Genomic DNA, 12,863 nt, shown 5'->3' with positions numbered 1-12,863 from the left:
AAGAAACCATTCCTTTCCTCCCAAACCACCTGACACGCCCAAGATTTTTAAGGGGAAACGCCAGAATCTATTTCATGGGTGATTATCTCGGTACAATCTGATACCTTGAGTAGAGGGATTATATGCAGCCGAGCGCTATTGCAGGCCATTCTGATGCCAGAGATCTCCTGACATGTAATCAATCGCCACTGACTGGCTGAAGATAAACAGGAGATTGGGTCTTTTACCCCTGCGTGTCTGCGCAGGACATACTTATGGCGTGGAGCATCTCGCTGGAGAGGTACGCCCTTCCTCCACCCTTTATCTCATCCATTTACCCTCCCCTGACTCCCGTGGATGCCCCTCTCCTCAGAAGGTGCTCAGCTGTAAGCAGCCCGGCTAAACCTTTCACCTTCCACAATGAGCTCCAAAAAAGTGCGGAGTGTCTGCGGCTGAGCCTCTCATTAAAGTTCCCAAATCCAATTGTCTTTGTGGTTCAAAGGCCAGGCGAGGCTGCAATATTTGGACTCCTAGCGTCAGACAAAAGGGGGGGAAAACCAACCGCCGTCAGCAAGGAGACGGGGCTGCCGGATTGTGCTGATTGGATAAACACCGCTTCAGATTGGCTGGTCACTGTTTACTCTCTGAGGGCAAACCAAAGGCACCGGATCTGCCCTCCGATGCACAGATCCAGTATCTCTGCTCTTCCGCTTCCACGGCACCCTCCATCCTTGCACCCAGACAAAAAAGACAGTCAATCAGACGACTCTCTCTCCCTCTTTTCTGTCTGTAATCTCTGGTGGTTTATCAGGGCATCGCCGACTGAAGTTTTATCTGACCCGCCAGGTGTCACGGGCAAAACGATCCCGCCGCTCGCTACAGTCCTGACCAGCAACAGCTCCCAGCCCCTCCTGGCCCCTGCGCATTGATTTCCATGATGCCAGCCAATAAGTGAAAGGACATCCATCACACTTTAATTGACATAGCTAATCAGGTTTTATAATTGGATGGGATTTAGTTCGGTCCCATCTCTCTCTCACTCTCTCGCTCCACTATCATTATCTGGACTTTGCTCTCCTCTGCTTGTCGCTCCATCGTTCATTCATGTCTCTGCTGGAAGAGAACTTTTGATTCTCTTTGTGTGTGACCTCTCATCGTGATTGACACCCGCCTGCGGACAATCTGTGGATGTGATGAGCTGCTTTCGCAGCTGACCCTGGGCCAATCTCTGTTTTTCTTTTTTTTTTTTCCTCACCTTTTCCTGAAGCTTTCGGTTCAGCTCCTCATACTCGCTCCAGGGATGAGCTCTTGTCAACTTATAATTCACCTACCTCTGAGGCCTCTCCTTCAGTTTTGGACTTTGCTCGCATTTGCAGTCAGCACAAATCCCACACCGGGTAGTCCTCCACCACTTGCTCCTTACTCCCTCCTGCTTTGATAAATAAAAGCTTTGCAGCCTCCTGCTCCTCCCCCCTAGGGCATTTATCAAGAGACCTGAGATGATATTTCATCCCATGGCCAAGTTCTTAAGGTCATGGAAATATGGCTTCTAAAACTCCCAAAGTGAATATGACCATTACTATCACCACAATACAGTCGTCCCATCTGCGGGATAAAATACGGCCGTAAATAAAGGCTTGGCCATTTTTTACACACTGTGACCCCTAAGCTGACTAAAAAATTGCTGCATTATAACAAAATTAGCCCCATGAGTCAAAATGAGACTAAAGGCAGATTAATAGCGGCCCTTTCCGTATCATCTGTGACAGAGCTGAAATGGGATGCTGTGGTAAATTGACTTGATTACCTTCATTACGTGCATTAAGACGAATAATTGTTTTAATGCTGCCTAATTCCCTCTGTCTAAATACAAGCAGTGTGATATGTCTCTATTTTTGTGCCCTCCACCACCTGCTGCCATTTTTTTCCCTCTGGCCTGTTGCCAGCACGTTAATTATTTCCCTGCAGAGATTTAAAACATTTTTGGGTGCTGGGGCTCCACTTGTTTGCTTTATGGAAATGATCCCGGGTCTGACCTGATTATTACACCAACCCTGAAACAATAACCTCAGCTAATGGCTGCCATTTCTGCCACAATGATGGAGATTAGACGTCGGCGAGGTTTTCAGGCGGGCGACGCCTTCTCTGTGGGGTAGCGGCCATGGCTCTCTTTCCACCCGCTCTCTTCAATCACGCCGGAGGAGAGAAAAGTGTCTTTTGTTTCAAGGGGAATTTTTCCATCCTGGTTAATGGCCTACGGACACAGTTGAAGAATGGAAGACGCTGACAAGCCAAAACCACCTTTCTATTTTGCTTATTATAATACTTCACACTGCCTTTGTCTGCGGAAACACATCTGCGGGGAGCAGATTGGGGCAGGCGTCTCTCAGAGTCCAGCACTCGGCTCTGTGCTGTCGGTGTGGTAAATACTGTAACTCTGTGCTTGTTGGAGGCGCCAACGCTGCCATCTTTACATATAGATCCGTCCTCTCCGGGAAAGAGCTGCTGACCCCAGATGATGGGCCAACAGAAATCCCAGGATCGCAGCTGCAAATCTCTAACTCAAAGCTAATGGCTGACAAACAGACACGCACACATAAATATGGAAAAGCTGCAAACAGCAGCCATGGGCCCCCACAGCTTTCCCTCCATGCCTCATCAGTCCACCTGAGTACGAACATAAACATCCAGTTTGTTAATTCGCTGGTCTCCGTTGTCGTTCAAACCGTGTTTACCAGATTGACTAGAAAGCGAACGATTAATAACATTTTCTCACTGAGACGTCAGGCAGAACCTCATCATTTCTGGACTGCAGGCGGCAAGATCTTCAAGCCTTTGATATTTGCAGGGGGCGCCTCTGCTTTCATGTCCATCTGGTCAGCAGTAAGCCCCGCGGTGTCTCAGTCCTCTCAGAGATACTTCTAATCCCCACAGTGCACACGTGTCACATTATTGCCACCATCGCGGCGCACATGCACACCTGAGAAACAGCTGAAAGCCCACATGTAAGAGGACATCAGCAGAGACGTGACAGAAAGGCTGTTTTATTTTTTTAATCACATCCGGATTTATTAGATCTGATTGTCCATACAGGTCAGGCAGAGGGGGTACGTAGTTGTAGGTCACAGAGTCAGATGTGTTCTGTGAGGGGACTTTATGAACCTCTTCGAAGATATATAATATCTTTCTCAGAAGAGGTGTGGAAGGTTTATTTGATCTGATAAAAAGAGGAAGGTTCTCACAGCTGTTGCCAGAAAATGAGGCCAACAGCCGCGCTCTCCTCAAGCTCTTTCAGTGCTAGTGGAGGGACAAGCTAATGCTAATCCTCCACACCTGCGCTCTGCGTATTGTTTGAGATCCGCTCCTCATGTCTGATGAAGGTCTTAGCCTAGATTGTGCTGCTTTTCTATTTTAACAGATGAGTGGTTACAGCTCTCAGGGGTTATGAGCACATTCATTGATTTTTTTTAAATCTCAACTCGCCACTCAGGATTGGTAAAGTGAGCAAATATAGAAGTGGAAGGCACGGCCGTATAGCTGTGAGAGAGCAAGTTGTTGTGAGCCGAGAGTTTTGTTTGCAGCATGTAGGTGGTGCACTCACTCTGTGGGCACTGCTCGCTGGTGCAGTTGAGCGACTGGAGGTCCAGCCCTTGGCAGTCTTTGCCCCCGGTGCCAGGTGAGGGTTGGGTGCACTCCCTGGTCCTCCACATGGAACAGTCAGCACCACAGGCTGACCACTTGCTCCATTCGCTCCAGCCTCCGTCCACTGCAGACACACAAAATGGAATGCAAGATTTAGAACAAGAGCACAAAGGGCAGCGATAAAAAAATGATTATTTCAGTTATAGTTAACTTTAAGGAGAACTTATTGATTGAGCAACAAGCTGCAACTTTCCTTATGTTTGTTTTTATTTACACGCATGGAATTCTTCATGGCTAAGCTCAATTTGAACCCTGGTGGCCTCGATGTACAGTATAAAAAAGGATTCTGGTATTTGCGTGGGAAAATCTGTTAAGAATACTCTTACCACTGTGCAAATCCACACGTTCTAAAATTGAAACCTGCTCGGGAAAGCAACATAAAGACATGCAAATCCACTTGCACACAGTCAAATGGAGCAGATGCACATCAAACCAAAGCATGTAAAACTGCTGAGGAGAGCCACGTTGTCTCCGCTCTGCTTTCGTTGCCTTTTACCGACATGGAAATCAGATGCAACTAAGCTAAACCCTCGTGGTACGAGGCTGCCGAGTCCGGGCAGAGCCAGCTGGCAACCAACTAAACCTGGACGGGGAAAGATTTCACCCATGGGAAACTGTGAGGACAGCGAAAGGCAAACACTTCCCGTTAAAATGTGCTCGTTTGTGACAGGAAACAAATCTAATTCCGTTATCAAATCGAGCCAGCTAGTACGGCAACAGGGGCGATGCTTTGAATGTTGGACACAGCAGAGGTGGTCTGAACATTACTGCATATTACACACGCAGCCTATTTCTGGTGACCATAACTTCAAACACACACACATCAGAGGCAAAGTAAAACAAATGGAAATAGGCCTGTAATAGTTGGTAGAGGATCCTGCTGCAGGAAATATCAGCGGTGTTACCACCTGCAGGGAGGAGAGGCCATTTTATAGTGCTGGAGTAATTTGGCTCCATGGGTGGGGTGGGGCAGTGGCTGGGAATGGTGTCGCCAATGACACAGAGTCTGTCCTGGGGAAGGTTACCATAGGGCTAATGGGAAAAGGAGCAGTAATGAGCTCTCATGGGAGGAAAACACCGCTGTTTCTGTGACACTCTCTCTCCCAACAGTGAGGGTGAAGGAGACCAGACAAGAACCACAGCCCCCACACACAGAGACACACACACAGACGCACGCGTTCACGTGACAGCAGCAGCCCTCCACCCTGACTGACCCGAGGGCATGAAAAGCTTAGTGTTCATTAGTCCCAGCAATAAATAGTGCAAGGAGCGTGGCCCACTAGGCCCTGTGCAGGGCGGTGGCTTGGTTTTATAATATAACATACGTGAGCTGTTTCCTGGGGTAAGAACCCCACAGCATTATTGGATACGGCTACAAAATAAAACTGTTGTTTGCCGTACGAATGAATCCCCAAGTGGGAAAGGAGGCACGGTGGGGGTATGAAGCCAGAGGCACAGGTGTGTGAAGTAGACCCCGCTCTAATACTGCATGTTTTTCCACATGTGTCCTCAAATGATTGCGGCAGAATGAGAGCAACGGTTTCACGCAGGATGCTGACACAGCTCGGGCCTCTCCAGTCCGATTTATTTGGCGGGGAGAGATGGGCCAATCAGATAATTGTCCTTGTTTGGCATTGAGTGGACCCATCCGCGGGCCAGTGGGCTGATTATCCAGGCAAGGAGGGAAAATGATTGAATAGAGAATTACATCCTAATGAATATATTATGTCGCCTCTCAGTTTATCCACACCACTGTGAAGCAGAGATGAGATCAACATCTGCCCCGACGAGGTGATGAAATCCTACTTCTCTTTTGCCGGCACAAAGCAAGACTAATGGCCATGCAAATAACATCGCCAAACAAGGAGACTGCAGAGGAGTACAGGGCGCCGCTCATGAGGCGAGAGCGGCATGAACCCGAGGCGAAAGCAAATCAACAAAAGAAGCAGTCCTGGATTGTCTGTTTGAACACATGTTGCTATAAAAGCTGCTTCACCTGCATTCAGGCTATTCGATGGCTCCGCCGTCAAAAAAAGCCACTGATTTTCAATCCCAACGCGCCACAGGTATCAGGTCAGACCTTTTCCCTCTGGAGGGGAAGAAAGAGAACAGCCCAGTGGCGAGCCCCCATTCAGATCTGCTGTCAAGGGGGGGAAGCAAGAGGAGATGGGCCATTCATTACAGACCGACGCGGGGGGGGGACTGTTCAAGTTGACAATGGCTGACGAATAAAGCCTGAGATCACCGGACACCTTTGATTTGGTTGCCCTTGAGGGGAACATGAGGCGGTTCACGAGTACCAGCGGGGCCAGCAGGCACAATCTCCGCCCACATTACCGCTATTCAATGGCTGATTTTATTTATTTATCTTTTTTAAAAAGACAGAGGAAATGAGCGAAGCCCCACAGTCGGATGACATCCACAAACGTGGGTGAGGCATCAGATATTTTTGCCAAAACCACTGCATGTAATTTACACTGTTAAGGCTCATGATACCCAATAATACCTCAGCAGTTAAGCGCACAAAGCTATTCGCTTTTGTTAACCAAAGCAGGAGAACAAACCAATTAGGAGACAGAATGATGTATGAGCGGGTGAGTGGAGGAGGAAAACAGTGCTGATGCAGGCCGATCACCAGATGGCCACCATCTTTACCAACTCGTGTTTCCAGTCACAGTTGTTATCCGTAGCTGTTATTTATTCCGCGGCTAAAATATGAAGTCTGATCAAATCCGCAGACACAGGAAGACTTACTTGCCAAGCAGAATTAGCTGTTTGCCTACATTTCAGACATATGGGCCCTAACGTGTGCACACATTTAACTGTGTGCGTGCGTGCGTGTGCGTGTGTGTGTGTGTGTAAATACACCAGCCTGGAGTCTGTTTATTTTCCATCTAGTAGAATTCTCATGACTCCTCTGGCAAGCCTGAGGGATCAGTACATTATTTAAATAATTCATAAGAGTTAGACATCTTTTCAGGTTGTTTGCTGCTCTTTAACACATTGCTAACAGCTCCATTCACTTTTGCGGGGCATGGTGTCGCAGCCAAAATGGAGGGACTGTCTATATTTGCCATGGAGACGGGGCTCCTGTGTCTTTCTGGGAAATATTGGTGCGAGCTGACATTTAGCCATAACTGTCGGCTGGGCCCACAAGTCAGCCGGGGGCAGAGGCAATAAAAGGGGTGAGGGATGGACTGCAGATTTACCTGGCTTCTATGGCAAGATGTGATGAGTTGGAGACAAAGGAAAGAGAGAGGAGAAGAAGAATGGAGATAAGATCTTGCATGGTTTGGCTACAGGCTGTCTTGAGTGTTGATCTGCCCTATGCTGAGCCTCAGGCTTTAGCCTCGCCATCCTCCTCCTCCTCCTCCTCCTCCTTGGCTCCCTGCGTCTCTCCCAGCGTGGAGCCCATCTGATCTACCACACAGGCCTCTGCCAACTCTCATTAAACACTTTGGAGTCTCGGACAAAAATACAGATGAGCCCCCGAAGCTTCACACTTTCCCAGCTGAGAGGTGGGAGCCCACATTGAGATGCAAGTCGCTGAGGAGAGACAGTGTTTGGTTCCCCAATAGGCCGTTTGGTAAACAGGGTCAGTCTGTGGGAGCCCGCATGAATAACGTCCATGGAAACGGGCCTCAGCGATCGGAGCAAAAGACTGCTATGAAGGAATCTGCTCTTCGGCAAATGTAGAACAACACATGGCAATCAGCACTTCCTAAAATATGGTTATATATAGCATCCGCGGCGCTTTTAGAAGAGTCACACATAATTCCTCTAAACCATTTCAAAGATCTAACACTGTGAGGTAAATGCACAGGGGAGCTCGAATCTCCGTAGATATTTCAGAAACTCCATAAACAAGATCGGCATTAAAATTATGCATTCTTTTAAAAGGGGAGCTTGAAAAGAAAAAGGCACGGAGGAACAAAGACGCCTCTAAAGGCTACTGGGGGGAGGACGGGGGAAAAAAAAAGACTGAAACTAAATGTCAGCTTTGTCATATAAGATGATGTCTATCTGCGGCGTTACAGCACCAGTGTAATCCAGCCTGAAGTCTCCACCGTTGGAAATGAGGTTAAATCAGCATCCAGGTTGTTATGCGGCGTGTCTGTTATTCCGGCCTTATTCGGAACTCTTCCCTGAGAGCCTCCATTCATTTATTCAGGCTGCGGAGTCCTACGCTATTGACACGTTCTTGGGGAATTAAAGTACTCAGCTGTATTTTGGCAGGTTGTCTCTCTGCCTGGGCGATGCTGCGCTCTGCGAGTACACCACGGATGCGCCGCTTGTTATTGGAAACAGCAGCCCGTCATTCCCCGGACCTCTGGCGTGGTGACCCCTGGCCTTCAGAGCCACCTGCTCCGGGGCCCGACAGCTGGGGCCGCCGACACCTCAAGCGTTCTCTCCGAGACGGGTAACGAGCCAGAAGGGGCGGCGGGGGTGCTCTCTTTTCCAAACAACAGGACTGATGGAGGTGCGAGCGGGGTCGCGTCGCTCTGCGTCTCCCATCAAGGGAATGAAAAAAAGGAGAGTTTGTGTCTCCAAACTGTGTTCGTGGGGCACAATGCAATTTCTACTGCAGCACCCCAGGAGCCTAAATTACAAACTTTCTCCTTGTGGAGCAGAAGAAGGAGGGGTTTGGTCTAACAATAGCAGCCCGGGCTGACATTAATCTCTTTAAGCTCATGGAGGTCAGTGTCCTGCTTTGCTATGGGGGAATGTCAAGTATCCCTGGACACCTCCTCTGATTCTATTACTGCTCGCCGCAGTGCTAATAATTCCAAATCCATCCAGATTGTGTCTTGATGGAGTGTCATGGATGTCTGGCCTTCCTCTGTCCCGCTCCTGCTGCTGTATTCCAGCGGGCAATGTTACTTACACTCGTGCTTGACATCTGCTGATGTCTTTACATGGGACGGCTGTAATGCAACACCCTGATTCACTGATGGCGATAACCTCTGTTTTAAGCAGGGAGAAGCTGCCACTGACAGGGGTGTGGGATTTCACTCTGCTGCTGTGGACCGAGGGGGGTCAGCGTGGCTACAGAGCTCCCAGCTGCACACACACACACACCCAAGTCTCTCATACACACTCTGATTTTCTATACGTTCTGGCCTTTGTTTCTGCCTTCCTTAGACTGTATCTGATTCCATCTCTCTACTCGCTTTTACATTAAGCCTCCTACTCGCTTCCCATCCTTCCCTCCCTCCTTCCTCTGCCCCCCCCCGCCCTAATGTAGGTCTGCAAATGAAGCAGCTTGACTTCCATCTCTGGGTAAAAAGGATCGATATGTGTTGCTCAGTATAAGGCAGGAAACTCTCTGCCTTTGCGATGTGCTCTCACGAGGGAGAACAGGGCAAAGCAAATCAAATGCCCTCAACTTCTCACGCGCACACATGGCAAAACAGCGGCCATAATTCAGCTTTTTATTGCTCGTATTTACTACACAGTTTGAGCAGCAAGCAATAACAAATGCACTGGCCGGTCAGATAAAATGAAATGGCCGGGGATGTCTCTTAAAGCCCAGAGGTCTCCGAAAACACTAGCAGGGTGCGCGCGTGCCGTGCAGAAAGATAAGGAGGTTGTGTGAGAGAACTGTGACCACTGACAGGCTCTGACATTGCTACGTAAGCAGGCTAATTACAAGAAACAACAGAAGCACGGACATCTACGGAAGGGGTGCTGGAACTGGAATAAAAAGCATCCAAAATAAAGATGAATTGATGACTTCTAGATGCAAAAAATAAGCCAAAAAAGGAAGCCACAGGAAGCCAAGCACCACAGGACAAAACAAGGTTGCCTGGGAGTTACCTGGACAGGTGGCCACGCAGACACTTTTCTGGATGTTCTGCCCCTCGCACGACGAGCCTCCGTTCAACGGCGTGGGGTTGGTGCAGCTCCGACTCCTCTTCTGCCAGCCGCGCCCGCACACGGCACTGCAGGATGACCAGGTGGTCCACGTGGACCAGCCGCCGTTGACTGTTAAGGCCGGCGCCGGTGGGGATGGAGGGGGTGGGGGAGGGTTTGGAGGGAGGGAGTAAGGGAAGGATGAAGGGGACAGAGCAGCCAGGATTACCCGACATGCACTAAAGGAGAAGAGGTGTGCTCCACAAGAATAATCATGAGTGCTGTTGCGCTCTTGGTTCAGTGCTGCAAGGCCGACTAATGGAAGATCAGGAGCAAAATAAAGGCGGGTGGGTGGGGGGGCGCTTCCTGATTTACAGTAAACTCTGATAAAAAGGACTTCAGCCATGGAAAAAAACAACTTTCAATCTCTGATCTTATCTGAACGAGACGGAATTTGCTTTAAATGCACGAAGGTGCCAGATTCCACCAAAAAACCAGACAGAGAAACACAGTCGGAACCGGCTGGATGTGATTACGGTACAGAAATAGCATTTACAGCTCCGCACTCATGGACATGGGTGCATTAACATGAAACAATGGTTACTTCTGGAAAAACAGTGGCTGTTCCACTGCGTGCGTCAGACATCCACTGATTTTGCACCATTACATGTTGTCCTTCAGACTGAAGTGCTTTGAGAATTCTAAAGAACAGCTCCGCATAATTTCTCTCCCGTGTTTAAAAGTAAATTCAGGCAATCAGAAAACTCGTTGACTTCCCGTTAACGCAGCCACTTACTGAAACGGCACCGATATTTTCAACTTTTTTGGTACAAATTGTTTCCGGTGTGGCTTGATCACAGTCGGTGATTACCTAAATCACACTGGTTTAATTCTGATCATCTCCTTCCTGTATCTCCTGTACTGGCCTCAGTCTACCAGATACCTGATTTGTTGACTTGAACAGCGCTGTTTGTCCTCCGTGCACATACTCCCTTCCTAATTTACCCCTAACTCTCTCTTGTGCTTGTCGTGGCTGAATCATTTCCTTGCCTTCTCTATGCGATTGATTGCTCGCCACTGCGAGGTAAATTGCCAGGCAACTCGGCCCCTGATTACCTCTCAGCACAGAGTGCAGTCACACCAGGCAAACCTTGTTGAAATGCATGTCTGCCCACCCCTTCAACTTGCTTGTAGCAGTTATTACTTGCCACCGTTAGCTAGTTCAGCTAGCAACTCTGACACTTGCGGATAAAGGCGAGTTTTTTCCCCCTTTTCTGTACATGCAGTAAATTGTGTTTTAACCTTAATTAAAACAGCTCTGACACACTGTCAGTGTGTCATCAGGATGTTGAGAACATGCAATCACCTCAGCAATTTGTCTACAATTTGTCAAGTCTAAGAATGAAAATTACAGTGAAAAACAAAACAAACAATAGCTGCGTGCACTCACTCGCCTCCACTGTCAATCGAGGTCTTTCAACAGCAAGCTAATCATTTATAATCAATGGGAAAATTAATTTTGTAAATTTGAAGGAGTCTAAGAAAACGAGTATTTTGCCCGCTAGCCCGTTAAAGAAGTGTCAAAATGCCTCAATTATCCCATTTACAAATTAAGCATTATTTCAAAATTTGAATCTACAAAAATTCAAAATACAGAAGCCAGACAACTGAAGTGTTTTGCTGATTTCAAAAGCCTGAATGATTTTTACTGCTCATATCTATTTCATTATCTATTTATTTGTCTTGATTCTTAAACGAGTCCCACTGTTGCTCTCGGGAAAACATTTTAAGTTGTTTGTTCCAAATGTAAAGATCATGACCAGGCTAGGCTGAATATGGGAAAAAAAAGTTACAGGTCCAGTTGAACCAATTCATGCAGATCTGTTTATCCAGTGAATCCTTGGTTGTAAGCAGATTAATCATGATCTGATTTCAACGGACCCTCTACAAGTACATTTGTTAGTAAAGTCTGCCGTCTTTCAAGCCCAGATTGATACCACCACAAAGCTAAAATCAACATTAGATATTACAGGATTTCCCTGACCTGTTGGCATGAAACCACATGAAAAAATATTAGTAAAGCAAATGCCCTGCATGATGTCTGTGACAATCCTTCCTAAAAAAGAAATCAGTCTGCTCACCGAGCCAAAATAGTTATTTCTAATTAAGTCTTCACTTCAGTCTCTATGTCCTGGATCAACTACAGAAGAGGTGGAGGACGGCAGCCATGAGACTCAGCTGATTTCAGTAATAACCAATGTGCCACAGCACAAAGAACCCTCTACGTAGTAAAGGAACGAGAATCATCACCCACCATACACGAGCACCGCCGCCGAGGTGCTTTTGCGGCGAGCGACGATGTTTTTGGCCACGCAGGTGTAGTTGCCCGTGTCTGCCATCCGGGCCTTTCTGATGATGAGGTTGTGGTCGGCCGTGACGAAGAAGTTGGGGTCACTCTCTGGGTTGAGAATGTCTTCGTTCCTCTGCCACTCCACCTGAAAACATGAGTGCATTGAGCGCTGGCTGCATGAAGCCGCTGGTGGTCGACCAACGATGGCGACGGAGGCTTCTGTGGTTTCCCTGCCCCTCTGCACAGACAAGGCCGCCCCATTTTCGATGTCTGCTTGTTTTCTTGCCCTCGCTGCACCCTCCACCCCCCCTGCTGTATGTCAGCTATGTTGCTGCCACTGTAGCTATAACGCCACCTGGAACGCGCCACATAATTGGCCTTTCTTCTTCCTCTCGCCATCACTGTTTTCCCCTTCGGGGATAGCCGCCCTGATGTTCTTTTCCGGTGAACTGTAGTTGACACCACCCTTCCCATTTCCCTGTAAATAGTCCCTGTGCTGGGAAGCTGTGATGGGGTATCCCGCCGCCCCTGATCTCTACAGCATCTGACTGACTGGCCAACCCCTCATTGCATTGTTATTAAAGCAGTTAGTGCTGTTCGGGGACTGGGAGGACACGGCAGATGAGGTGAAACAGCTGGACCCTGTCTGATCCTCTAAACGCCGACACACCGGTGAGAGACATGAAGGTGGGGGCGAGAGTTGCGCTGAGCACGAGCGCACGAGAGACAGAGGACACAGAGAGATGGCAGTCGGATAAAGAATGAGATGGGGAATAAGTGAGGCAAATAGACCCATTAATTATGGATAGGCCTTTAGAGATGCCAAATGGGGAGAGAAGCTTCCTAGATTAACCTGAGTGATGTGACAAGACAATGTGATATACGGCGTCTGAGAGATATGAGAGAGATAATAAATCAATAAAAGGGAATAATTACGGCTGTAATTTATCCAAACGGAGCTGGTTGCTCTGCACAGGAG

The 12,863-nt window shown here is 48.2% G+C and overlaps 1 protein-coding gene across 5 annotated transcripts in view; it reads right to left on the bottom strand.

The window, feature by feature from the left end:
- Positions 1-12,863, bottom strand: part of unc5a (unc-5 netrin receptor A) — a 103,061-nt gene that overhangs the window by 20,548 nt on the left and 69,650 nt on the right. For 3 of the 5 annotated variants that reach the window (XM_057043150.1, XM_057043151.1, XM_057043152.1), the window contains exons 5-7: positions 11,849-12,029; positions 9,499-9,666; positions 3,581-3,745 (exon numbers count right to left, since the gene is read on the bottom strand). In XM_057043150.1, coding sequence (XP_056899130.1) covers positions 3,581-3,745; positions 9,499-9,666; positions 11,849-12,029 — 514 coding nt within the window. The remainder of the gene's footprint in view (positions 1-3,580; positions 3,746-9,498; positions 9,667-11,848; positions 12,030-12,863) is intronic. The other 2 variants (XM_057043153.1, XM_057043154.1) reach the window with 1 other exon arrangement.

This window comes from Takifugu flavidus, chromosome 9, assembly GCF_003711565.1.
Source record: "Takifugu flavidus isolate HTHZ2018 chromosome 9, ASM371156v2, whole genome shotgun sequence".
Taxonomy (NCBI): domain Eukaryota; kingdom Metazoa; phylum Chordata; class Actinopteri; order Tetraodontiformes; family Tetraodontidae; genus Takifugu; species Takifugu flavidus.
This window is presented reverse-complemented; position numbering and strand designations above follow the sequence as displayed.